Source organism: Nipponia nippon, unplaced genomic scaffold (assembly GCF_047370975.1).
Source record: "Nipponia nippon isolate SJK-2023a ecotype South Korea unplaced genomic scaffold, ASM4737097v1 scaffold_3, whole genome shotgun sequence".
Taxonomy (NCBI): Eukaryota; Metazoa; Chordata; class Aves; order Pelecaniformes; family Threskiornithidae; genus Nipponia; species Nipponia nippon.
In genome coordinates, this window is record NW_028262347.1 from 121305823 (window position 1) to 121323728 (window position 17906).

Here is a 17906-nt window from a genome sequence, read left to right on the forward strand (position 1 = left end):
TCTGTGAAAACAATAGCTTTGGAGAAGGTCCATATTGCATCACATAATGATAAATAACTAAACTGAGGGCAGTGGTTGGCACTGCTGTCACACGCAATGAAATAACACTCTCCCCCCCGAGGAACCATTTCCAACTGACACAACTGAGCTAACACCAAACCGTAGGTATTTTTTATGCCGTCAACTTCTCTCTGAGTCATTATGATGCTTTCATATTCAGGCAAAAATCTAATAAATGTCTTTTATCTAAGCAGCTGATATGTATCTCTCTCTGGTTAAGTATACAACATTTGAAAAGCCTTCTTTGTCCAGAAAGCTACGCAGATTTTTAGCCGTAGAGATGTGTGAATTGAGCTGAGGGCTTCTCATCAGCTTTCTGATACACTCAGAGTCACAAGTCCCTCCTCTTCCCAGTGATTGCCAAGCAAATGAGTAAAATCATAAAATTACGAAAAAAATCAAAAAGTGGCACAGAACGTCAGAAATAATAAGAATTAACATTTTCGTTCATAAAACAAACCAAATATTTTTCAGATCAAAGTCCATGTCTCCCACCTCAAGATTTTGTAAAATATTGCGCTTTAGAGAAAGATGACTAAAGCATTACTAATCTGTAGTATTTTTAACCAAGGTGAAACAGGGGTTCAGAAAAAAGTAATACTGTCCAAAATCCCCAAACCAAGCTCCACCCTAACTCTGTGCGATCGTGCATTTCAAACACTTACCCACACTGAGGAACTATTCTTAAGGTACATGTATTACTCCGACAGTGATAATATTCTGGACAGGCTGTAGAAACAATCTGCAGAAATTCTGCACAACCTATTCATGGTGCAGATGGACCTGAACTAAACCCTCAGATCCAAACCCCCTGACCAGAGCCTGGATCCAACCCCCCCAGATGGTCCCTGTTTTGAACAACGAGGTGAACCACAGCCTCAGATGCCAACACCCCTCCACCTCGCAGGGCTGAAACCTGGGGGTGGATGTGGTGGGTTCAGAGGTCTATCCCGAAGACCTACTGCAAGAAAATCAAAACACATTAAACTCCAGCTTCAAAAGAAACAAGTCTTTCAGGAGAGGATAGTATGTCAGAACGGAGGCTCTTTTGGCAAGTGGTGGCCTGTGACAAAGCCAAAGTCCTGTTACTTGTTCAACTGGTTTGTTGCTCGTGGTATTGCCCGCTCCAGAAATGCTCATTGCCAGCCACAAGCAATCATAAAATATATTTCATGCAATGCTGTTATGTGCTTTTTAAATCTGACATTTGTTTTTGTTCCTCGCTCAAAAGCATCTGCATCTTAATCAAACTGTCCGAGATCTGATATAGTATCTCCCCTATTTTTACTTTATTACAGTCTTTCTTCTATTTTGGGGTGGTTTCTGGATGCTTGGCTATGAAATTCCCTCCCCTCAGTCTTCAAAATTCTTCCTGAAAAATGCCTCTCTGTATCTGGTACCTAGTTACTACAATAATAGTCACCTTAGAAACATAAATACACAATTAAATAGGATTCTGTTCCAAAGTCCATTAAGTCAGTAAAAATTTTTCCATTGACTTCAATGAGCTCTGGGATCAGGCCCCAAAATACTTTAAATACATTTTTTCCATCTATAGACTGCTAATACAGAACATATTCCATTTTTTACGTTTCTCCTCTAACATCCCTGCCCTGATTTCCTTGCCTGGAGACACGCATTGCTGTGTTAAGATGTACTTTCTTCCCATGCCAGTCTCCTAGGTGCCAGATTAAATCCCACCCCTACTGCCATTTGGTATAATGCTTATTTATTCCCCTTTCCAAAGCTTTCATGAGAAGGATGGGCTGGCTTAGTTGTTTGGTAAAAGTTCTTTAAACTCTTTATCTACTTTCTGTTACCTGTCTGCGCAGAGGGATTCGCTTTGTCAGCTTATGGACAGCGGGCTGGCTGCTGAAATCGGGCTTCTTGGTGGTGTTCTTCATGCGACACAGGATGACTGTCAGCACCATGCAGGCAATTAAGAAGACCCCTATGCAGTAAATCGCTATTTCCAGGTAGTCTGGAGATGTCGGATATTCTTTTTCTTTTTCGGGAGCTGGATTAGAAGTTTTTAGGAAGGAACAATCATGCCACAGAGTTAGCACACACTACAAGCATAGTTCAGTACAATGCTTGGAACAACTTGAAACGGTAAAACGTCAGCAATTCTCGCAGTGATTGTGTGACATAAAAAATACTGTGAATACTTAGGCCATCTTGCAATCTGAGAGTAATTCCTCTTTCTAGATCACTGCTCTGACTTCTCAGTTTGCCATTGAGTGGGAGCTTGTGCATGTATGCATACATATATAGATATATACACATGTCTGCCTAGATAGGTATATATATATACATTGAAATATTGGATAATCAGGCATAATTTTAGGCGAAAAGAAAAAAATGAAGTGTTCAAACTAGGCTCAGGTTCATTTTGTTCCTAAAGTCAAACTTCAAAAGCACTGTAATTCTTTTTAACCACATAAAGACACATCTAAAGATAAAATATTGAATTAGCTAGCCTAAGAGAAAAGTGTCTAAATTCGCAAATAGACATTTGGGCTTGAGTCTGCATTGCCTGTTTTTCCAAAAATTTCACCGGGATCTCAAAATACAGAGGGAAGGCAGGATGAATCGGTCCCTCGTCATGTTTCTAAATTCAGGTTAGGGATTTCAAGAGTGTTTCAAGGACCCGGCTGCCCAGCTGCTTAACTTGCTGCGGTTCACACCGGGTGCCTAACTCCCCTGAGGTCCTTTGAAGAGTCCAGTGTCGGATTAAAAAGCATAATGGAAGCGAAAGCTGAATTGCTAGCAATACGTTAATTAACGAGTCCTCTTTTGTGAGGACTGCATATTTCAAGTAACCTCATCAGTGGTTACCAGTCTATGAGATTAGATTTTAGTGGGAGTGGTTCTACATAGCTGTTACTCTGATTGAAACCATTTTGAAATTATCTTCAAGTCAGTTATACGTGCAAACACTGTCCCTAATCCCTTATCTGGGATTCATCCCCCAGATAAACAGCATTCCACAGCAATCAGCGGTCACTCCGCAAGCAATGCACGTTCAAGCTGAAATTTTCTCGTGCCTCATTCTAGGCTTATAAAAATATTTCATTCAAGAAAATCGGTTAAAAAAATGCTGTTCAAGCACTCACAAAATGCAAACACTGCTAGCAGAAGCAAGCTCTACACAAGTACTGCTTTGCCTGCTTGGTGACAGACCACGCAGGCTCGGTGTTCACATAAGAGTGAGATGTAATTAAGTTGCCTTGTTCAATATATTTTAATAAAGGGTAAGAAATTATCTGCAGGAAGCGGGAACATTTCACTCCCATAATATGAACCTCAGCAATATGCACATGCAAGGCTTTGTACCTTTTACTTAGGATTAACAATTAATAAGTGGTAAGCACAAGATGACCCAGCAAACCTCAGGTGGTTCATGTTTTTTCAAAGGAACTCCTAAGGCAGCTGCCAACACTTATAAACGAGAAAATTTGACTAGTGTCAAAACCAACTACAGTTACATCTTCTAACAGCTGATAACAATTTTCAGGCAATAAAGCACATTGATGTTTGTTTCTTTTAAGGACAGAAACATCATCAACCCCAGAACAGCAAGACATGCTTTGCAGCAAAAGCAAATGACTACTTGTTTTCTTAGAGCATGCGATGTTTAAAGATGCACGGAGCCGATTCCCAAGATATGGAAGACACTGCTTCTGTACACGATCCATTGGTATTAAAATCAGAATTTCCAGAAGAGATTTGGATGATAGGTAAAAGTGAATTTAAGCACACTGAATAGCTCACGTATTTTAATGAACCAGTATGTGACTGTGGCCAAATTAGTCCCAAAGCTTCATAAGAAACTCTGAATTTCATCCTCTTGAAAAAGTTTACAACGATTAATGTGCTGATTTTCAGTTATCTCACTGAAATGCTAAGGAAATGCAGTTCCTTGGCATTTCTGATGAACACGTAACAGATGTAAAAATATTCCAGTTAAGTGCAATAGCCATTCCCCCACACTTTGTTGTTGTTGTTACGTTTTTGGAGTTGCAAATATGTGACAAAACAATTCATTGGCTTGAGACAACCGTGTTTAAAAAAAAAATCATTGTAAAAGTCCTTTTCTGATACAGAAGCCGTGCTAATTCTGCAGCAATCAACAAGGGGAAAAAAAAAGAGGAAAAACCACAGAAAGAGAGCAGTGTATACCTGGCAGAACTGTCAACCATGCAGTGTGAAAGGATATCCCAATAGAATTACCCGCCAAGCATGTATACTCCCCAGCATCCTCAAAAGTTACATTCCGTATATAGAGAACCTCAATTTCTTTGTCCGTGGTGTTAACACCGGCAGCCTAAAAAAAAAACAAAAGAGGGAAGCAAGAGAAAAAGCTAGACATTGAGAGAATTCTTGTGGATAGGGAGATGGAGCCACAGGGCTTTGCACTTTGTAAAAGCAGAGGTGTAGAGGTGCAAAGCTCCTTCCCCATCCACAATCCCTCATCCAAAAGGCGTTTACCAACAGGTCCCAGCTCACCTCAGAAAGTAATCAACACCCTTCACCAGACCTAAACTCACCACCTAAACATGCATGCAATCAAATGACATGGAAAAATTAACCCACAAAGCTTTTTTTTTTTTTTCCTTCTTCTTTTTTAATAAAAGAAAGTTGAAAGAAAAACGAAGAGAAAACAAAGTAGGACAGAATGCGGGATCCTTCACATGTAGTTACCTGTTTCAGAGGAAAGAATTTACTATAAAAATATACTCTGAAAGGATGAATTAAAAAAAAAGGGCAAATTCTGCTCCAAAAGACACAACTTAGTAGCTGTCTTAAGCAGTGTATGGTCCTTGCATCATCCACTGCACTACACTTAAGTGTTGTACGTTGTGCAGTGTTGCCAAATCTCGCTTTAATCTGAAACCTGGTAACATTTGGCAGTTTGCTTAGAAGCACAGTAGAAGGTATCTATCTCAGCTCTTGTTCAAAAAAGACCAGTTGTGGCTCTCAGAGATGTGGAGAAAAACTGGACCCCAAAGGTTCAAGAACCAGGAGAGGGAAATAAAATATATTTTTCTAAATCTTAGAGACAGAAAAAAAAAAATCTGGAAGGTGGGTTTTTTTTCTGGTCTCCCTCCAGACTTGCTAAGTCTCTGGCTCAACAAGTCATGATGGACCAAACCAATCAGTGTATCAGTGATTATCCAAACTCATAGAAATAGAGTAAATCTTAGACCTGGAACCTTCCAGCTGTCCCAAGACAGGTGCAGCAGGGCACCAGTGTCAAGGTCTCTGTGATGGAGAGTTAGAGGAAATTATTGTTTGCTGCTTTTTGTCTCTGTTCCATTCAAAAATGTTACTTTGAAATACATGATGAGGGAATAAACACATTTTTACTAGGCCATGTTAAAGTAAATTTAGTTGTGAGTTGTAGTCACATTGTTGCTAGTCTTTATTGTTATTGATCGGTTATTACCCAGTTAATAATGGGTGACTCACAACTGGAAAACCCTCCCACCCTGCACAGTCGCAGGGGACGTGGGAAGTTACAAGCGACCAAACTGACCTGACTTATGCTTCAGTGGGTACTTATGTGAACATTTCATATACATACACACATGTGTATATATAAATATACACTAATGAGGTCGCAATTACCTTATTCAAAAAGTACCCTATGTGAACTGCAAAGTATGCAGAATTAACAACAAAACTGGACGTAAACACAGACACAAAGACACCAAACACAAGAGAGAATCAAGATCAGCGTCAGAAACCAGTGCTTACGGTACACACAAAATATTGTGGGAATTTTTCCATGGCTGCTGGTGTAATACCAGTTGCATCACCAAAGGAGGATTACAGATATACCACAAGGCCAAAGAGTTATCCTACAAGCTGCCTGCAGTCTCCCAAAGCACCATTTTTCCAGCTTCTACATCCAGCTTGCTTTAAAAAACATTGTTACCTTGTATACTTGGCAGAACAGAGAGCCAGGCAGACTGGTTGGCCTCCCCTATATAATTGGAGACCTTACAAATATATTCTCCAGCGTCCGCCTCTGTCACATTGTACAGTGTCAGCACTTCAGCATTGGAACTATTTATCCCCGAATGCTAGAATAGACCAATAACACAGGAGAACAATGTCACTGCTGCCCAAAACGGACACCAAGCTGTCTATGGTCCCACCACCAACACGTCATAAGAATATGCCTTCCACTTCATACAGGTATCAGCGTCAAAACATTGAGGGTTTGGGGTTTGTTTGGCTTTTTTGTTGTTGTTTGGTTTGGTTGTTTTTTGTTTGTTTGTTTTTTTAAAATCCAAAGCATCACACGAGGAGGTAGAAAACAGCGGCGAGGGGGGAAAAAAAAGCACTTGGGCTGGCATGGAACAAGATGGTATAGAGCTGGCTGTCCTGCCTGCCAACACGCTGAGTTTTGCCAACGCCGCCCAGCTTGGAAAACTTTGGAGTCTCCTTGGTCAGGCTTGCCCAAAACGCCTGCCAGCAGGAACGGCACCACCGATACACCGGCGAAAAATGGACATCTCTGCAGGCTCAGCATCCAGAAAACCCAATCCTGCCAACAAGCTTTAGGCAGCAGGTGCCACATTACTTTGAAATAGGGACGCTGAAAAAACGTGAAAGAAATGGAGTAGATTGTCCCAGGTATGTTCTGGATGCGTTCTACCCATACATAAATGTCCATGATGTTCTTTAAGAAGGTTTTCATTTTTTTCTGAATAAGTCATGCCTGAAACATCCAGAGATAAATGACTTCACAGAAGTAAAAAGAGAGCAAAACAGTGTCTATAGGTTGCACAATTAGCATTTACACAATCAGATGTTTATCTAAATCATTATTTCATTTTTAACATAAACACTTCCATTTTCAAAAGAAGTTCAGATCTCAAAATTCTTGGATTTACATCAAATAAATTCAATGCTTTAAAGAAGTCGTCACCATCACTGGCATCTGTAAAGCCTCACCTTTAAAACCTGAAGATACGGCAGTCCATCTGGTCCATATTTACTGCCATTCTTCTCTACATGTTTTATCCACTGAATATGAGGTTGAGCATCACTGTAGACTTTGCAGACAAACTCGACGTCACCTCCGACGACTGCAGAGGCATTTGCTGGAAGGCCAGCTTGGAGGATGGGCCTGTGCGGTGATCGCTCTGTTCGGGTGGGGAGGGAGGGGGAGAGAGAGAGGGAGAAAGAGAAATAAAGACACATAAATAAGCAGAGCTGCCAAGAAAACTGTAAGTGAACTCGAGCCAAAAAGCCCTGTAAGCCTGTTGGCTGACTCCTCTGAAATAACACTGCAGCCAAAACGTATAACAAAAACTACAGTTCAAAGGAGATGACTTGAGCACTACACTTGTAATACAAAGACTAGCTCGTTGGGGGGAGGGGAGAAACCTTGCTTCAAAAATTTAAGTATTTTTCATAGTTCAACTCAGCAAGAATTAATTTTTTTTTTTTTTTTTTTTTTTTTTTAGCTATTGTAATAAGTATCTCTGAGTTTTGAAACATTCTAATTGGACTAAACCTCCACAAATTAGGAAGAAAGATTATTGATTAATTGAAAAACTGATTACTGTATTAAAATAAACCAAAGAGAATTTCTCAAAACCAGCAGCAGAAGCCTCAGCACTGAAACTCCCCATGCAGGACACACATACCAGACAGCTCGACTTTTCAAAACACTCTGGCCAGTACTGCCACGATAGCTGTTCTCTGCTTTACCCAGACACAGCAGCAGAAATACCAGTTCTGAGCAGGACACAGGGAAATACAGAGTTTTCTGGAAAACTGCAGTGTATTTAACGTGAGCCAATAGAGCTTTTAATCTATGACTTGCTTAAGCGTTTATCAAATGTTCTTGGTGAGGCTTCCATCACTGAATATACCCAGTGCACCCTGTATCATCTGGGCATCTAGAGAGCCATTGCAGCCAGCATTCCCAGCCCAATTTTGTGTGTGCAATATACATAGCCTTTGGGCAAAGCATCGATGGGAGCCTCGCCCTCAGCTCTGACAGCGAGGCAGCTTTCCACCACCCTCACTAAGCCTGGTCTAAAAGCTGCTAAAATCTCCTGGGTGGTGGGCAGGGTATAAGCCCAGCTCCCCAGGCTCCAGGGCCACCAACAGCCTTTTTTTTCCCTGGAAAAGGCAAACGGGCAAAGTATAAAAACATTCAAAGCATAAAAATCATTCAAACATCGCATAAGAGAAAGTCCTCAAAAATGGTGACCCTGCTTACTAAATTTCTTTATTATCCAGTGGGCGCAATGGACAATACCACCCTCCCCAGAAACCATTCAGAGAGCTGCAGTTTCATCAGCCCAGCTGGGAACTCACCACCTTCTTCATGCAAACTCAACTCTGTCCGTTTCTTTTTAGAAAAATGGAAAGTTAATACTGACCTATATATACTTTCAACATACGTATTAGAAGTGAAAAGCCCATTGCCCATCCCCAGCCCGAGCTGTCCTTTCTCCCCTGCTCCAGGAATTCTTTCAGAGATAAGTAAAAAACAGAGGACCTAAATATTTATTTTTAGAGTCTGTACACTATAAAACCTTTGACATTATGAGCCAAATGAACTGAATTTCAAATCAAGCGTTCCTTCTTAAACATACAAGTTTCCAATAAACTGTTTCACAAGCAAACATTGCAAGTGTAATAGCAAATAATGATGCCCATGGAACAATGGGATCTTTTATACAGTCCAATATATTTGGCATGCGGCAAACATCTACTGGGAATTTATTCACTGAGGCTATGCTGGCAGCATACTACAAAGCAGCAGTCTTATTTTACTTGTGGCAAAAGTGCATTTGTGTTGCAGTTATTAAATTATTCCGTGGCTATGTGTGTCATTTTCAAAGATCTAGGAACACTTTAATATTTTTTAATTTGTAAATTACAGTAGAACATATGAATTACTATTTTACAGTTCTGGAGAGAACTTTTAGCTTCTCACCTTATACTAAATAAGCTCTAATTCCATCTCCCTCACTCCTTCATTTGGGTACAAAAACAGCAAGCAAAAATCTCTCTTTAATAGAAACCTTACACCATCTTCCAAAACTTATTACAGCTGCCTTCAGTATAAAATGAAACCTTAGAGAATGTTATTTAAAATGTTTTTTAGAAGTCAGTAGGCCTCATGTTTCATTTCTCCACATCAGGGTTTGATTTCCTTTGTGACCTTATTCTCTGCCCTTAAACAAACCAGAGAATGAGGCCTGAAACATCTTGGAAAAGTTCCTACTATGCCAGCATCAACACACGAAATGTGTTTAGTTTATCCTGATAGCCATCAATGATTTAATCTTTTATTGACGACTGTCAAATGTTTCCTTTACCAAAAAAGAGGAGGCGCAGCAAAGAAGTTAAAGCAAAGTTCTTACATTCTTGGTCCCAAATTCCTTTAAAAAAAAAAGAATAAATAAAGTGCATGCATATGTATAGCTAAGACATTTGTGAAATTTCTTCTCTAAGGGTAAATGCGTTAAAAACAAACTTTAGTTGCCGTCCGATACATGGAACAACGATTAGTGCTCGCCAGCTCCCCCACTTCAGCAGAAGGGAGTATTCCTATGCCCGCACAGGCAAACAGCACAGAACGAAACCATCATGATGCAAATTCGGCAGGGTTTCATGACAACCCTGGAGTCCAAGGACCACAAGAAATACGCTCAGTATTGAGGAAGATAACTAAATATGGAGAAACTTCCACTAATTACAAATGACCAAGTATAAATCTCTGCAGTATCACTTTTTGGAAATAGTCATTTGAGGACGCTATCCTGTCTTTCCTATTTCTCTGCAAACCGCACAGGCCTAAGGACTCTGCTTAAGCATAGGTACTGTCAAAACCATATTCATAAATCTCACGTCACTATTTCACGCTGAAAATACAAGCCTTACATTTGTAAGCAGGTATCATCACTCAGACAACTGGCTACACTATTATTAGATGGAAACGGTGTGTTCTTTTTTAGTAAAGACTAGCAAAAGAGTCAAAGTTGCCTTTAAAAATAATCTTAAAGGCTGGTGAAACTAATTTTATCATGAGCCTTACATAACCTAATAATTATAATCAGGATCATCACTAAACTATAATGACCATATACACCTCTAGTTATTTAACTCAGACAAACTGTATTTTCATACAAAACAAGTTGGCAACCAATCTCATAGCTCTCTAGCCCTACTGATTTCAATATTCCCCTTGCTCATTAATATTGAATTCAACCAGAACCTCAAGAAATAAATCTTCACTATTTGCCCACTGAAATTTTAGTAATGCACTCTCACTGCTAACACAACACGTTTCAAAAACAAGTCAACAGCATATGCTATAATACAGAAAATCACCCCATAGATTAGCTGTCTTCAAGCATACTAAAAGCTACATCATAAGGACCATAAAAAGTAGTAGATACTAATTTTATTACCATAAATATTAGTTACATAGTGAACTACATACATATCTACAAAGTCTTTCATAGATATGCCCTGCCTGCTTAAACAGACCTTCCTGGTTCAGCTGAAATGTAATAGAGCTTTAAAAGCAAATGTAACGGATGTTTAAAAATTTTTAAAATTGAAAAATACTTTCTGTATATTGATCTGAAAGTAATTGAGCCAAACTGATAATTACATATACATCTCCATATGTTACATTTCATTTTTACTCTAGTTCTTCCCAATGTCTAACTTTATAATACTTTTTAAAGAGAAAGCATGCTTAATGCTGGATCCCACCTTAAGAGACAGACACCAGCGTGCTTTCTCCAGCTTGCAGTTTAGATACAAAGCCAACATCATCCCCATTTGAGGAGTCAATTATCTACAAAAGGCAGGGCGAAAATGATTGCTCACGTGAGGAATATCATATTCAAGGCTACAAACATCTAAATTTTACACCACCATAAAAGTGCCCAGTGCTTGAGGATTTCTGCTCAGAATTACTTGAGCAATTCTGCTTGCTTATCTATAGACAAACAGACTCGCAATCTGAAAAGACAACTGACAAAGAGACCTGCCCAATGGCTTAGAAGAAACTATCATTTAGCCCGTTAATGTTAAAACTTTAGAATACCTTCCTCCAAGAGAGAAAACTGCAAAGAATCCAGGAAAGCTGGAAAATTCTAAGTTTCTGAAAAACTGGCACAACGGAAGGAGCTGCCCAGGAAGCTCCCAGCCCTGCAGGACACGTGGAGATGGGTGGGAGCCCATCCCGCCACAGCTGATGGAGGGAGAAGTGACTGGAAGAACTACCCTGGAAATGACCACTGGAGCCTGAAAGAGTCCTGAGAATTGACTGTTTAAGAAGTGTAAGTCCCTGGACAGGTGGTTCCTACAAAAGGGTCTCTTCTCTCTCCCACCCTCTGCTTTATCACCTTGAATTTTTTTTTTGCTGACCAGCTGCAGCCAACACAGAGGGCAATCGGAGTGGTGAGAGACAGGAAAGTCATGATGCAAACGTATGAGGTGAAGACGCTGGGGTACGGAGGTGGCTGATAGGGGCCAAAACCCAATTTTCACAGCCAACAGAGCCCAGAAGATGCGATCCCACCACTCCGGTCCTAGCGCAGGGGGTGCAGGGATGGAAAAACTGCGGGAAGAGAGGCTGCTTTCCGAGCACACCGGCGGAGGGAAGACGTAGGGCAGGATTTGCTGTTGCCAGAGGCCGAAGTAGAGCGTATTGTGACTGAAAGAGTGGCTCTGCCGCTACTGGAGTGCCTTGGCAGGGAGAGGAGACAATAACCCCGGAAGGGGTGAGCTCTGGGGCCCATCCCGAGGCCAAGTCTCCTTAGCAACCTGGCTGTGCCAGAGGCCGAGAAGAGCTCTGGTAATTGTCTATCCAAGCCTCCTTGACACCCTAGCACAGACAGTTCAGGACCTTTCATGGGAGCTAAAAGCCAGAACCAAAGCCCATTGAAGTCAGGGGAAAAACTCACATGGAATTCAATGGGCTTTGGATAAGGCATTTGATTCATTTCAAAAAAAATGAAAACTACTCTTATTTTCTCCTTTTGAATGTGCTTGTTTCCTCTCCTTGCAAGTGTGTGATTCAAGTGCAGCCTAGGAAAATAAAAGCTGAATAGCAAATGAAGACCAAACATGAGTTCTGGGGACAACGGAGAGATCCTCAGTTGAGGGGGGGTGGGGAGAAGAAACGTTATCCAATTCTTTTCCACAATTTTTAATTAGACAAGACACATTTATCAGAGTCCTTAAGACCAGTTTTGAAATGTTACTGACTCCTAAGGAGTCGTCTTGACGGCTGCCACTGTGAAGCTACAGAGGACTCCCTCAAATGATGCCTCTCAGTGCATCAATAACCATTCTGGATCAATAGCCCCTGGTAGAGGTTCTGTGTATTCAGTCATCGCTGAATAAAAAATTAAGCAGATCCAGCTGTGTCTCTGCTTAACTGAAAATACAGACCTGCCATGCCCTCTTCACTTGCCCTGGTCAGCACAGCACGTTCAGCTCTAGTTGCTTATTTTGCCTTGACTCCAAGCGCGGGAAGTCTTCGGCAGCAGTCTGGACCCTGTTCGATAAAAACACTGCCCATTCCCAACCACCTTCCTTCCAATCGTGCAACATCTGTTGCTTTGGAAAATGCTAATTATCTTGTAAATTATGGGTCTCAAAAGCATCCCACAGTGTTTTAGGCCAGTCTGTAATCACAGCCTCTTCCTTGGCTTTGGCTTAGCATCCCAAGCTTGCAAGATTGAGTCTTCAGCCTTAAAAATACCAAAGAAAAACCAAAACAAAACAAACACAAAAAAACCCAAACAAACAACAAACCACCAGCCTTTTCACCATACACTTGGACTGAAATATTTCTCCCGTGTTTCATCTTCACGTGGCACGCAGAACTCTCCCACCATTGCCACTGAGCCATGTACCTAACACAGGAGGTCCCTGAAGGCCACCGAGCTCAGGGAGCAGCACTGCTGATAGAAGAATGTGTTGCTACACGGCTCTGTCCCCGAATTAACTGCATGTGTCCTCTCCTATCCAACGACGCATCACGTCTGGGGATTTCCTTGGCAGGTACTTTACAGACAGATGCACATCTGCCCAACACATCCCTCACGCCACCAACTGAACCATGGACAAGCCTTGTGGAGTGGGAAGCCAGTGGTGTCACTCATCTCTGGGACACCCAGAGCCCCCTCCTCATGCCCTCCTCCAAACGGTACCCATGGGATGACCAAAACTGCTCCAACAGAAAATGCAGTTATATGCTAACTTCTCAGGTGACTTAACTGCTGCCTGGAGTTGACGGGAACGTGAAACCTCTCAGGTATAGCTCCAGCTTCCCACAGGGCCAGTGTACCCCATGCCACCTCAAAGCTGAAATAATTGTCTCTTCTCCGAAGTGGCACTAATGACCATTTCAGCCACAGTTTGAGGGAACAACTCTATCTGTGCAAGCCACTGTCTCTACACTCAATTTTTGGCATCCCTGTTGAGATTGTACACACACATACTATTATTGCTGGCTCTGATGATGTTTTTGGTGGTGTGGATACCTACCACTGGATGAAGGCATTTACTAAAGCCACTGGGCCCAACCACAGGATATCAGTCTCTGATTGCTACCTATTTGGGCTAAATATCAACCATTAAAAGAAAGATTAAATGTTTGTCAATCCCTCACTGTTCAGTGAGAGAAGACCTTTCAAGTTGCTATCCTGCTCTAGCTGACAGCAAAGGAAGCAGCATGGAAGGAGAGACACAAGGGTCACTGTCCTTCATGAAAGATGCCACCTACACGAGCTGCAAATCTGGCCTCGGTTCACAAGCACTCAGAGGCTGGATTAATTATTGCTCTCTGAATTAGAGAGCTCTTTTGAGGAGAGTTCCAGGAGCAGCCAAGACATGAGAAACTGCAACTCAGATTTCTCAATAAATCCAGCATTATCCAAGTTCATACAAAGGACCCAATTTGAAACTACACTTGCTCTCCATAACCCCAGGTGGAGTGGCACAGGAGGGGTCTAACCAAACAGATGTCAGAGTCCCCACAGAAATTTCCTCCTTCAAGGTAGCTTTCTACACATGGGCCAAGCCAAACCTTTGCTTCCTTTCTCCAGCAATAAGCAATTGCTTATGGGGGCCTGTGCTCTATGAAATGCTGGAAGGAAAACACTGCTAACTCCGCTATTTGCTCCATGGCATGGAGGAGTAAGGTTGAGTGCTGGCGGCTCTTTCAAAAGATCCGAAACAACTGAGCAGGTGTAGGCAAAACGCCTCTGCTAATTAATGTCATACACTATATATATGTGAGCCAGGAGCTGAGCAGCTTCTACCAGCTGCACGTCAGTTTGGTTTCCTTTCTGCATAATATGAAGCACTGCATGTTGTTTATAGCCAATTCAGAAGTGCTGCTGAACTGTCATGTTCCATTTATATGTACATACATACACACCCCTCAAATCATCACTTCCTAGGTAATGTATACGTGCCAAAGTAGCATTCTTTGCAAGTTAGGGACAATACTCTCTTCCCAAACTCTGCAAAATCACAGATGATGTTTTAAGGCTACAAGGAATAACAGATCAGTGTCATTAAACACTAAGAGATAAAGACCATCCCTGGCAAGAACGCTTGATAAAGAACAGGAGCCTTTCAGGCAGACTAGCAGAGGAGCTTATGGATCAGACCAGCATTACCAGTGCTGATGAAATCATGCCTTACAAATTTTGGCATCTTTTATCAGTAGGCATTAGCCAAAAAATGCTCATACTATTCAATGTTCCTGTACAGCAGGAGTCTCCATGTATAGCATTTCCTATTGGCCCAACGCTACTCAAAGAAGTCATCTCGGTGGCCAAGAGCTCAAAGGGGTATCGCTGCAGTTGGAGCTCCTGGCCCTCCAAAGTTGCACCCAGCGAGGCCCGGAGCAGCGCAGGGATCTGCTCATGCAGATGGGAGTGAGGGGCTAATCTCCACAACCACTTTCTAAACTCCTTCTGTCCTCAAATTTAGAAGCCTTTTATATAAACTTGAGGCATTTCTTTCTGCTGGTGTGTCACACACTTCATCATTGGTAACTACCAGGCCCAAAGGTCCATCTCTGCTTTGGTTTGTGGACCAGTATCAGCAATCAGCATAAAGTAAGACAGCAGGGAACCAGACTCCATATATTTCCCACTGTCACTGAATACTTGGTCGTAAAAGTAAACATTTTAACACTGACTATTAAAGAATTTTAGTTCTAAAGATTAAAATTTTGTCACAGATACCAGAAGCAGACAGCCTCCTACCCACAGCAAAGCCTTTGCCACCCCATCCAACTTCCTTGGGCCACCTAAGCCCTCCTTCTTACCAAGGTCCGTCAAGTAACAGGCAGTACCTTTTTTAAATCTCTACAGAAACTAATCAGGTGTACTCAAACTCTTTGTCCTTGGCTTCACCACCTTCACCTCTGATTTGAAGTAACGGCACAGTTTCTCCAGCAGGCAAAGCTCCCACTGATGTTATCCCATCTGTCTCTTTGGATAGCTCTACAGCATAGCTTCAGCTTGCTGCCCTATGTGCATTTTAGCTAAAATTCATCTTCGCGTAACACCTTTACAGCATAAGTTCATCTGCACACCCCTTTCTCATACGGCAGCAAGCCAGGGAAAAGAAAGCAAGACCAACTTATTTGGCGTGATACAAAGCCTGTTGATGTCAGTGAAAACAGTAGGGAGGCGGGGATGAAAAAAAAAAAATCACAATCAGAACTAGTTCAAAGCTATCCTCTCAAATCACACGTATATCAGAGGGTTAAAACAGATGGGAACATCCAGCAAGATCAGGGCTAAGGCAGGCAACATGAACACTTTTGTTTTAAAATGTGAAATTATCAACAGGGTTTTAAGACCGGTTTGTCTTTAAAGCAAAGGGGTTTCATCAGCGCCGTGGAGCAGAAAAAGTCATAGCAGCAAGATTTGTACAATACTAATCTTGGAGCTCGCTTGCAGTGTTCCTCTCGCAGTGCATGCATAAGCAAAAGCTTCATACATGTCTGAACAAAGAGGGGAGAGGCCTTATTTCAGTTTGAAAAAAACACGGGAAACAGAACAATGAGGAGCTGAAATTTTAATTTAAATTCTTTTCAGTGTGCCCTAAAAGAAAGAGGCTACAAGAGAATATGAAAAACAACTTGTGACTTCTCACAGACAAGTGGTAAATTTTTATTGTTCTGGCCGTTTCCAGAGACTGCATTAATTTTTATGCACAGATATATCATCCTTTGTACCATGCACAGCTCGCAGCACTCGGCTGCTTTATAATAACCAGAGACAATGCTGGGGTCCAGCATCGTTGGACTGGGCTCTCCAGTAGGCTCTGCCAAAGGTTTACCATATGCCTGGCAAAACCCATCTCTCCCACAGAGATGATGTCCTCTCCCAGCTGCAGTGGGTTTAACTCACCAGTGCACCCAGCGATGCCAAAAAGCACACGGTGGGAGTTGTTACTGCTGTTGTTATTGTGACCTGACCGCATATTTTTCATCCTCCAAATTTCCTTTCCTGAAAACAGCTCTGCCTTTAAAGTAAAATGGAAAAGGATTATGTAAACCTTTAAAAGCCCTCTTATATTTCTACACTTCTCCCCCTTTTCTGACACAGCACACTTGCTCTATTGAGGAACGCAGGTGTGAAATTATCGAAAGGTCTGTGGTATTCTGCCTCCCCACTAGACACAGCTGACCGACCATACCTGTGCACAGGCTCCCAGGGTGGGAGAGGAGCTCCAGCCCCCAGAGTTTCAATGCTCTGTACTGGACCATCCTGGCTCAGCCTCAAGACATGTCTATGTTGGACCTGACCCAGCCTTCAGGCTTGCCTCCCCTGGTGATGAAGTTTGCCATCATGCGGTCCCATGTCAGGAGGGGAGATGTCCCTCCACCAGGATCACACTCATTCCTGCAACACAGAACCCATGACCTGTTCTAAATGTTGGACCAGATGCTGAAGACGACTGCTCTTGGGAAGAACCCTGATTATGCGCATTTGTTGTCATATTTCAAGTAATTCAGGTAAATCCAGGTAAAGTTTGCAAGACAGAAGATACAAGAGCTTTCATAGCAAGCACTTAGGCTGGCCACACTTGGACGCAAACTTTGTGCTCCAAAACAAGAAAGTTTTTCCTCTGTTATTTCCTACAGTTCTTCACTTCTCTTCTGCATCCACATTTTCCTGCCTTTCAGCATACACTCCAAATGGCCAGCTTCCTACGAAGCCAGCGGCATGCAAAATCAGCCCAGCTATTTCCTCGCACCTCAACATCTCTCAGTTCTTTATAGTGAACAAGAGGGATGCCCTTACAAACCCCTCTGCGCACCACTCCTCGCTGCACCTCTTCATCGGCAGATGGACGCGCTGTCCCCCGAGCCCAGGGAGCACCATCACCCGCCTCTGGCTGAGCGGCAGGTGACACAACTGCTTTCTGAGAAAATTTCACTGATAGCGGGGGGAAAGTCGTTTGTTGGAATATTCATTCAAATGTAGGCATAGGAGGTTTTCACCAATGCTCTAAACAGTGCATTAGCAGAGGTATCAAAGGAAACATATATTTAAAACCAACAGCTGAAATGAAATTATGTTGCTCAGTAACGTATATAATCCAATCTAATAGCAGAAATGATGCTGCAGATATAAACACTAAGCAATGCACGCATATTCACTTGTAAAGGCAGAATACAACTTAAAAACAACTATTTTGATCACCTTATTTGTGATGGTGATTAAAAATCCCTAAAAGTATATATAATTTTAGTCTTTCACAAGCATCTTGTAAAAATGGTAGGCTAACTTTGTTCCAACTAACACAATGGCACG

General features: G+C 42.0%; 1 protein-coding gene across 6 annotated transcripts in view; it reads right to left on the bottom strand.

The window, feature by feature from the left end:
* The window catches only part of FGFR2 (fibroblast growth factor receptor 2), an 87588-nt gene that overhangs the window by 26425 nt on the left and 43257 nt on the right, over window positions 1–17906 (bottom strand). For 3 of the 6 annotated variants that reach the window (XM_087763750.1, XM_087763748.1, XM_087763746.1), the window contains 3 exons: window positions 7027–7217; window positions 4243–4387; window positions 1881–2077 (listed from right to left, as the gene is read on the bottom strand). In XM_087763750.1, coding sequence (XP_087619876.1) covers window positions 1881–2077; window positions 4243–4387; window positions 7027–7217 — 533 coding nt within the window. Of the gene's footprint in view, window positions 1–1880; window positions 2078–4242; window positions 4388–6001; window positions 6150–7026; window positions 7218–17906 lie in introns of all 6 variants that reach the window. The other 3 variants (XM_087763749.1, XM_087763747.1, XM_087763745.1) reach the window with 1 other exon arrangement.